Raw genomic sequence first — 9536 nt, forward strand, 5'->3', positions numbered from 1 at the left:
TCAGGCTCTTCACAGACACTGTAGGTCTTTCAAAATGTGAAACTTTGTTCCTACCGGGACCTAAATAGTCTCCTGGTGAGGCAAGGACACAGTATCTGGAGGAAAAACCCAGTGTTCCCCTGGTGAGGCAAGGACACAGTGTCTGCCCATGACTGGAGAAAAAACCCAGTGTTCCCCTTTCCCTACATTTTTAATTCAATATGCTCCCTCCCACTGGCAGAATGGAACATGGTTCACCGCCTACCCTTCGCATCCCTGTGAGGACACATCTCCTTTGTCTTTATTGCTGTGTGTTTTTAATTGGTCACCTCCGGCAAAAGGGCACTCCGTCCATCTACTTAGCATCAGTTATGCTGTGATGTGTTTATTAGCAATAGGTGTTGATAAATTGACGCATCTTTTAATTAGTTTGTAATGTACCTGTCCTCAGTGACTCCATGCACTCATACACTATGTTCTCCTTAGTACTTCTTGTTCTTTGTGACTCGAACACTTCATAGCTGAAGGAATCTTAGCAACCAGGCATGAGTGTTTCTAAAGCCTATGAAGTCTCCTAGACCCAGGGGACAGGAGTACTTGTCTTTCCATACATATTTTGCAACCTAGATCAGAATCACTTGGGAAGGGTGAAAGAACAGACTTGACTTTGGTTGAGTATGGCCTTTGAGCCCAGAACTCAGGAGGCAGAGGCAGGCAGATCTCTGGGAGTTCAAGCTCAAGGCCAGCCTGACCTGTGTAGCAGTGATTTCAGGACAGCCAGGGCTACTCAGACAAACCCTGCCTGTAAAACGAAACCAAAACAAACAACAACAATAAAAAATAAAAAATAAACAGTCCTTGCTGACAGATCCCTGGGCTATTGCTTTGCAAATTTGTACTTGAGATTCACTGTACATGTTCTTTCAAATTAGAATTAGGAAGGAAAAAAGAATCAATTTCAAATTTTTACAGATTGAGAAGAATTCTAGGAATTGACTTAAGTGCGTCCAAGATTATCACAAAAGTCAGTGTATTTCTTAAAGTCCCTTCTGTTTGGTTTGATGTGACCTAAAGAGTACAAGTAAGATTAAATTCTAGCATTTTTAGCTTGAATGAGCTTGTTCCAAAGATTGTGTATGTTGCTTAGACAGTATCAGAAATTGTGCTTGACCAATGAATAAAATGCCTGAGAATCAGCATATGAGATGGGCCTGTCTGTAGCTGAGTATTGCCGAAGCAAACATGAGACACCTATATCATTCCATAATCAGAACTGAGTTCAGGTCTTAATAAATTAATTCTATGCTCTCGGGTTATATAATGTAGTATTGTTCTAGATTTTTCTTAGTTTAATGTTTCAAAATATATGGTTTTTTTGAGGCCAGATCTCGGTATGCAGCCCAGACTGACTGGCCCAGAATCCATGATTCTCCTGCCTCAGCTTCCCAAGTGCTGGGATTATAGGTATGTGCCACCTCTCAGGAACTTTTTATTACATTGCACTGTTTTCCTTCCCATGTATCTGCTATTGAAACTTGTGGTTGAACGAGAACCTATCAGATTCTGTCCTGGGTCTCTTCTACCATGCTGCTCTAGTGGTTTTAAAGGATTTTCTTCATTTTTCTCTTTCCAGGAAAGAGTCTGTCACAAAATCAAGTCTACACAAAAACTTCAATATGTGCTTAGCCATCTCCTATTTTCTCTCTCCCCCATCATTTCTTTCCCTTTCTTCCCCCTCTCTCTCCTTTTCCTGTCTCTCGTGTGTCATATAAATCCACAAATAAAGAGTGAGAAATCCAACACGTTAGCATCGCTCACAGATTGTTAACAAACCTCAGATGTGCTTCTAATTTAAGAGCCAATTGCAGTCTCCGTCCAGTTCTCCCACACACAGCTGCACGCCATTCTAGTCACAATTTCCCCGTTGCAACTATATGATTAAACACGGGCTTAAAGAAATATGAGGATGATTTCCTCCTGCTTTCCTCAAATATCGTCTCAATATCTCAAAGAATCTTTTCCTTATTTATCATTGCATCCTGAAGTCTTACTCTTAAAGCCTTTGCTCTTTATGTGTGGAAATAAGACTTAAACGCATTCATTCCCTGCCATCCTGCAGAGGTACCATGCCAAGTCTTGAAGCATGCGTGCAGGCTTGCCCTCTAGAACATGTGCTTTGTTTGTGCGCCAAGCAGATTCAGCCTTAATACTGAGCACTGGCTGCCATGTTGGCCCAGTTGCTGTAGCAGTTCCCTGAATATATTGTATAAATGTATATGATCATAAATTGTAGGCAAAAAGGGAGTCAAAGAACATTAGTAGCATGCGCAACAGTCCCGTGAAGAACTGAGGTTCGTGTGGATGGAGTGACTTGCCTTTGCTTACTACGACAGTGGGTCTCCTGTTGTGGTCACCCCAACCATAAAGTTATTTTGTTGCTACTTCATCACTGTAATTTTGTTACTGTTATGAATCAAAATGGAAATACCTGATATGTGATCCTCAAAGGGATTGAGACTCATAGGAGAACCACTGGACTACAGTGAGGATGGGTTTCAAGCCCTCTCTCTCTCTCTCTGTGTCTCTCTCTCTCTCTCTCCAACTTCATTCTGATTTTGGTTGTGCCTGCATGAGCCACTATAGCATGGTGGTTTGCATGAGCTATGAAGATTCACACCAAACAGATTATATGGTTTAATGGGACTCCAGTGTTTATTAACTGCTATTATAAAGTAACTAGGATGCAATTTTAAGGTTGTTCTTAAGTGATTCCTTAGATAATATTATTATCATTTATAAAACCTGAGACTTACCTTGAGGACTGATACACTGGAATGAATTTTCATAAAACCAGTGGGAGAGGGAACTGTATTTTGTAGCCTTTATAGATCAGCCTTAAGACTTTTGCTTCTGATTGGTAAAAACAAGATCTTAAACTCTATGAGGTAAATTTTATTGGCTCCTTCATATGGTTAAGGACAATCTAAGATGGTCTTTATGGTGTGTGACCATTGGAACATATGAAAATAAACAGGCTTCTTAGGTGTCTAAAAGAGAGAAGGATAGCATCACAGAGCAGCGGCAAGGATCAAATGAAAATGTCTCTAGAAAATTCTCAGCATAGTGTTGGACCATTGCAAGCCCTCAATGTGAACTCACCAGCATTAAAGATGCCACATATTTGCTGCAGTTTCTCATTGGAAATCTGAAAGGAGACAGGTGATCTGGAGGGAACTTTGAGATGACTTTGTTCAGCATCACTTTTGCACGAAACTTTTGGGCTTATTTCAACTGAGCAAACTCTCTTGGACCAGGATTATGAATGCCATCGGTTCAATGAACTAAATTTTAACATTATAATAGAGAAATTTATCTATCATCTATCTGTCTGTCTGTCTATCTATCTATCTATCTATCTATCTATCTATCTATCTATCTACCTATCTATCTATGTCCTCTGGCATGCTGACATCCTATTTGTGATAAAGCATTATCTGAGCTTCACCTGGTCCTGCCTCCTAAGTGCTGGTATTAAATGCATATGCCACCACTCCCTGGTTTACTTTTAATCTTTAGAGAAGAAACTCCAGAACTTTGAATGAGTGATCTGTTGTCTTTGGAGACAGGTTACGGGTAGTGCTGGGCCCAGTAACTTATGCTTAGGAAGCCTGTTTCCAGCCGCTGCTATTTTATTCGTTTCTTTTTTTTTTTAAAATTCATTTTCCCCCAATAGCCCTATAAGCAATGTGCGCTGTGCCTGTAACAATAGGGTAGCATGGGTGACAACACAGAAGGTTCTCATTAGCGTTTATAGAAAGAACCAGAATGCGTTTTAAACAAAAGCCAACACATGTCCAATTTCTTATCATTTTTTTTTTTTTGCTGTCTTTACTGAAAATAGATGTTAGAGACAGAAAGAAGTAAAAGAACTATGGAAAACAAAGAAGAGACAGAAAATGCGTCTACACAGAATTAAAAAGAACCTGAAATTGCAAAATAATACCAAACTTGGCAAAGTCTAAAGCAAATATGTTTTAAATTTGGCCCTGGGAGAATTCTGTGGCGGAATCCACAAAGGCAGACGAAGGAAGGAGCCCTCTCCACTTAGATCCTCCTTGATGGGACCTGTAATGTATGCCGTCTCTGCTTAGAGCTGAGAGAAGAATTATGCCCATTTGTCTTCAAAAGAAGTTTTAAAGCAGAAAGCTAAGCAGGTATACAAAGGATTTTACATTAATAAAAATGTAATCGCCTTTCTTTGAAGTGAAATAACAACCTCCATCCGGGCTGTCTAACGCCGCAAGTATTTAATCTTAAGCATGCAACTTTAAACAGTTTGCCTAGGGAGAGCTGAGGTCAGTGTGCCAGGGCTGTCTGGCCCAAGTCAGGTGAATAGCAGAGCACCAGGAGGATTGCCCCAAGGTCCCTTTGAGTTGCTCCTTGCGGATGGGTAAAGCGAGTGTTGAAGGCATGTGTACTGGAGAACAAGGCAAGCGCAGTGTGCTCACAATGCCGAGCCAGAAGTCTCATTAATGTTAACAATAACCTGATTTGAGAGATGACACCGGCAATTTACTTATGGAACAGGAGCAAACAACAGTTTGCTGTGTGGGATTATAAAAGGAAGCCTTAATGCTGGAGGCAGGATGATTCCGAAACTTTAGTACTCATCAGGGGTGAGCTTGAGATCAAGGTGAGATATTCTATTGATTAACTGAGTGACCCTGGATGAACAGTGTGGCCTAAACATCCTGATCACTTTTGTTTTTGAGAATAAAGATACAATGAAGGTAAAACTCAACATTTTTATACAGTTCATATACAAATGAGCTTACAAGATAATTGGTATATATTCTGAGGTGGTTTTTACCCACCCCAAACACCTTCTCACCAGAAATTCTTTTAAACTTCCTTCCTTCCTTCCTTCCTTCCTTCCTTCCTTCCTTCCTTCCTTCCTTCCCTCCCTCCCTCCCTCCCTCCCTCCCTCCCCCTCCCTCCTTCTTTCCTTCCTTCCTTCCTTCCTTCCTTCCTTCCTTCCTTCCTTCCTTCCTTCCTTCTTTTTTTGAGATAAGACTTCATGTAGGTAAGGGTGGCCAATAACTTACTGTGCACTGAGAAGTGAGGTTTCACTTCTGAACCTCTTATCCTCCTGTCCATACTTTCCAAATGCTGGGATTACAGGTGTGCACAGTTACACTTATCTTTGATTTGAAACTGTTAGGTAAAAGATATTTTCCCTGTCAGAAATGAGTTAAATTTCCAAGCTTATATTTGGAGACACATTTGAATCAAAATCATTGACAAAAGGCTGTATCTTTTTCTTCAGGCACCTTGGACCCAGGAATAGCTAGCTACAGGATTGAATTTTACTTGCATTTATTTAATTAGTTGGGTTTTTTTTTTTAGTTAGCTTTTTTTTTTTTAAGACAATATCTCATATCCCAAGCTGGCTTCAAGTTTCTGATCTTTTTGCCTCTCTTCCCTCATTCTGAGCTAACAAGTGTGCCCCACACCACCTGGCTTGCTACAGAATTTCAGAAGAAGGGGCCTAACCCTGAGACCCATCAGAAAGTGAATTTCTATTGGGGTCTCAGCAGCACTATTTTCACCTTGTGCATTTGATGTTTGCTTTTGAGTCAATCTAGAAGGGGCTCATAAGGGATTAACCCCACAGCAATGGCCCATCATGCTTCCTTCTCCTGCCTTCAAAACACATGCACCATTCAACTTAGTGACTTAAAAGCTTGGAGAGTCAAATAGGATTTGGTATATTTCATCTAAATAGAAAGCCAGTATTTAATAACTGAGAGGACAGAAGAAAAGGAGTAGAAGATAAGGAGACACATTCCACTTTTTTTTCTTACAGTGAAGTTAAACCTTCAGCTTGAAAACGCTAAAATTCTTGCAACATCTTCCATTATTGAATATTGGTTTCTGAGCTTGACTTTACAGTAGCTAAAGACATTTTTGTCAATATATATTTTATTAGAAACTCTTGCGATTTTCCAAACCCACTACAGTAAAAAAAAATCTCTCAATTGCAATGTGCATTCACCCTGCCTACTTTCCCTGAGAAAGGAACCAGGGGAGATGAGGGCAGAGCACATAACCAAACAGCAAGATGTCGTGTTGCAGACATAATCAGGAATTTCTTGGCTGTACCTTCCCACTTCCCTATTTTTGTTTCTAGACTGAAATGATAAACAACACACCCTACTTCCTCTTTTTCTCTTATAACCTAGTTATAGGTCTGTTTTGCTTGAGGTCAGTTAGATAGTGCCCTTCATTTAGAGGTTCTGTAACCTGAATGCAGGGGGCGAAACCCTTCTCCATCTGGTTTTCTGAGACACATCAATAAAATTGTACATTTCAGAACTACTCTAGTTTCCAAAGGCAAGAAGAAGTGAATTTTGGTATTTTCCCAAATGATAGCTCAATATATGAGGGTGGGGGGGCACAATTTTATAGTTCATTAGCCTATTAGTTTCTTTCCTATTGCTATGATACAACACCGTTGCAGCTCATAAAAAAAAAAAAGGCAGCTAGTTGAGCTCAACTTTCCAGAGTTAGAGTTCATGATACTCAAGTGAAGGTAGGTGACAGGGGCAGCTGAGAGCTCACCTCTGAAAACATAAGCAGGAGGCAGAGAGGACAGTGGCAATGGGAGGAGCTTTGGGAAACTTCAAGCTCTCAATCACTGACACATCTCCTCCAAAAGAAAATACTCCCTAATTCTTCCCAAACAGTTCAACCAAGTAGGGACCAAACATTCAAATATGTGAGCCTGTGAGGGCCATTCTCAGTCAAGCTACCACAGTTGATATTCATCCCATAAAAACAAAACACAGGGGAGGGAATGTATTTTCCTCCTACACTGACAGTGGGGTTTGAATGAGAATGTCTCCCCTAGGCAATAATTTTATCATACTTTAAAAAAAAAACACAACAAAACAAAACAGATAAGCCCTAAACACCTAACTTGGAATAATAAGCATGTAATCATGTAAATTTTGTTTATTTTTCTTACCGTGTGAACAAACAAAAAATGAAAATTCCATTAGTGGTTAAGAATCAAGCAAAATATATGATTTTCCCATTGATGACCCTGACAGTCTGTTAGGTGGAAATCTTAACAAGAGATCTGGAATTACTGAAAATCGTAACTGGGATGTATGATCATATTCCTATGTTTTGTCTCTTGGTGTTAAAGGTTTTTAATCCCTCGAGACTATCCATTAGTCTGTTTCCAGGTGGAAGAAGATAAACCTTTTTGTAAATCTCTAAATTTCCATTAAAAATGGTAACACAAAAATAAACTACCTCATGCTGCTTGTGTAGGGTTAAGCATTTTCTTGGGAGTCCACCTGATTGCAAGGGTTTAATATGAATATATAATGGCATGCTTTCAAAACTCTTAGCACTATAGTGAGGATGAGTAACTGCCAAACATTTGCATTTTTCAAATACCCCTCAGGTCTTATCATTGGTCTTCAACATTTGACCATATTAACCAAGAACCTGGAACACATATCCACATAAGAACAGTTATATAGGTTTATATTTAACATCAAAACGTGCACTTTTTTTTAAATTTTAAAATGACATTATGTCTTTTATTATGATGGATTGACTGAGCATGAGGAATAGCTGTTGGTGATCTCGAAAACAACGCACTGGAAAGCATCTTCATCTCAGAGTTTATTGGGTTGCACCGAAGGAACAGCGGGTGGTTACACAGTTCTCTCGTTCACTTTGGAAAATCTAAAGTACTTGCAAATTCTTAAGAATACCTTGACCACTGGATTAGAAGAGTAAGCATAGTATAACCCAATTTCTTAGTAAATAATGTCTTACAAATAAAAATACATTTAAAATCGCTTTAAATGCATTCTTTACAGGTAATTCAGCATATGTTTGTATCACTTATGTTTAAGAATTAAAGCAAGTGTATTACTCTGATGGAAATGAGGGAGATCCCTCTCTCATGCAATATACAGGGATACTATTCAAGTCGACAGGGAAGGAAATCCCATTCTTCCTACTGTCATGTCCATACATAATCATCTACAGTGATCAGTGCGGAGGCCTACGGCCTTCCCCACAAGTCAGACATACATTTTCAGTTCACCAGAAGCACCTCGTATCTATAGCTAATTTATCCTGGAGCCCAACAAGCCCTCTAAACCAAGCTCCCAAAGGACTCAGGGCCATCAGTAATTAATAAAATCACTCGGAGGGTCATGGCTGTTCCTTAAGAGTGCAAGTTCAACCTGTCAACACCAGAGGTGATCATTTTATAGTAATTTATACGGAATTCCATTTAAAGTCTTCATCCAGGTATAACACATGAAAACAGTCTTTCCACAAGCAAAAAAATGTGGAAACATTTAAAAAATAAGGAGTCGTTTTTTAAAGTAACTAATCAGATTCCATAGGCTACTCTTGGAAACAGGACCTTGTTGGATAGAATCCCTTCAATCAGCGGCGTTTTGCATGCACTTAACTGGACCGATTCTTCTGTGTTGTTCTATGAGCTCACCAAAACATAGATCATGCCGTATAGGTAGTAAAAAAAAGGCTAGCAGGTAAAAAGCTAGTTTGCACCATCCTTCCTTCTGACAGTAGGCTAGAATGTCTGCATTCATGATGGTCGTCGGGTCATAGAGTCCAGGGCCACTCATCACCGGTCTACTCATGTACCTCCAAATATGATATGCCAAAAGGGGCATATTGAGACCCAGTGTGAGCCACTCTGCTGCACAGAGAAACATGACACAGAAGAAAGCATGGATGAGGTACTCTGGAAGAACGAGAGGATTCAGGGTATTACACTGGTCTATAGGGTTCTTGTAATCAGTCTTCAGCTCATCAAACGCTATGATGTGCCAGATGGCGAAGAAGATGAGCGCAGCGGTGAGCAGCAGCGCCAGCATATAACAGAAGGCCGCGAAAGTGAAAGCCATGGCCGGGGAGGATCTGCCGGGCGCGCCGGGGCCAGCGGAGAAAGACGGCGCACGGCCCTCTCCAAAACGTGCACTTTTAACATGAACTTTTATTTCAGTGGGAACATCAGATGGTGATGCCTGTCCTGCCGACAGCTTTAACACCCAGTATAAAAGCTGGGAGATCTCTGCTCACTTGTATGATGTACTTTCTATGTACCTGCCAGTGTAAGAACTTCGCATGTCTTCACCTTGGTAATTCTCTCAACAGAGTGTGAAGTTGTCACTAATTATCCTCCCCTTGTTAAATTTAAGGGAGGAGCACAAAAACAGTCTAACTGCATTGCCCGAGGTTGAAAAGCAAGGGAGTTGAAGGGTTGGAGTTTTGAATCCCGGAATTGAGTCCAGAGTCTGGGCATTTGTTAATGTAATACACAGTCTCCCGAGACTACTCATAGTTCAAGCCATCAACTGAGCAGGTGAGGGCAGTGCCCCTTCTTTTCATAGAATCTCAAATGAGAATATTTATGAAATGGGATGGCAGGGCAGAGGAGAGGTTAAGTGAGGTTTAACCAACACTGGGTATTTGGAGAGTCAAATGGAAACCAACTGTTT

At 40.4% G+C, this 9536-nt stretch overlaps 1 protein-coding gene across 1 annotated transcript; it reads right to left on the bottom strand.

The window, feature by feature from the left end:
* Positions 1 to 7664: 7664 nt before the first annotated feature.
* Positions 7665 to 8997, bottom strand: LOC125394489 (protein cornichon homolog 1-like). Its single transcript, XM_087911099.1, is given in 2 exon segments — positions 7665 to 8554; positions 8556 to 8997. Coding segments are annotated over 2 exon segments (435 nt in total). The 5' UTR covers positions 8943 to 8997; the 3' UTR covers positions 7665 to 8506.
* Positions 8998 to 9536: the final 539 nt, after the last annotated feature.

Source organism: Myodes glareolus, chromosome 1 (genome assembly GCF_982192425.1).
Source record: "Myodes glareolus chromosome 1, mMyoGla1.1, whole genome shotgun sequence".
Taxonomy (NCBI): domain Eukaryota; kingdom Metazoa; phylum Chordata; class Mammalia; order Rodentia; family Cricetidae; genus Myodes; species Myodes glareolus.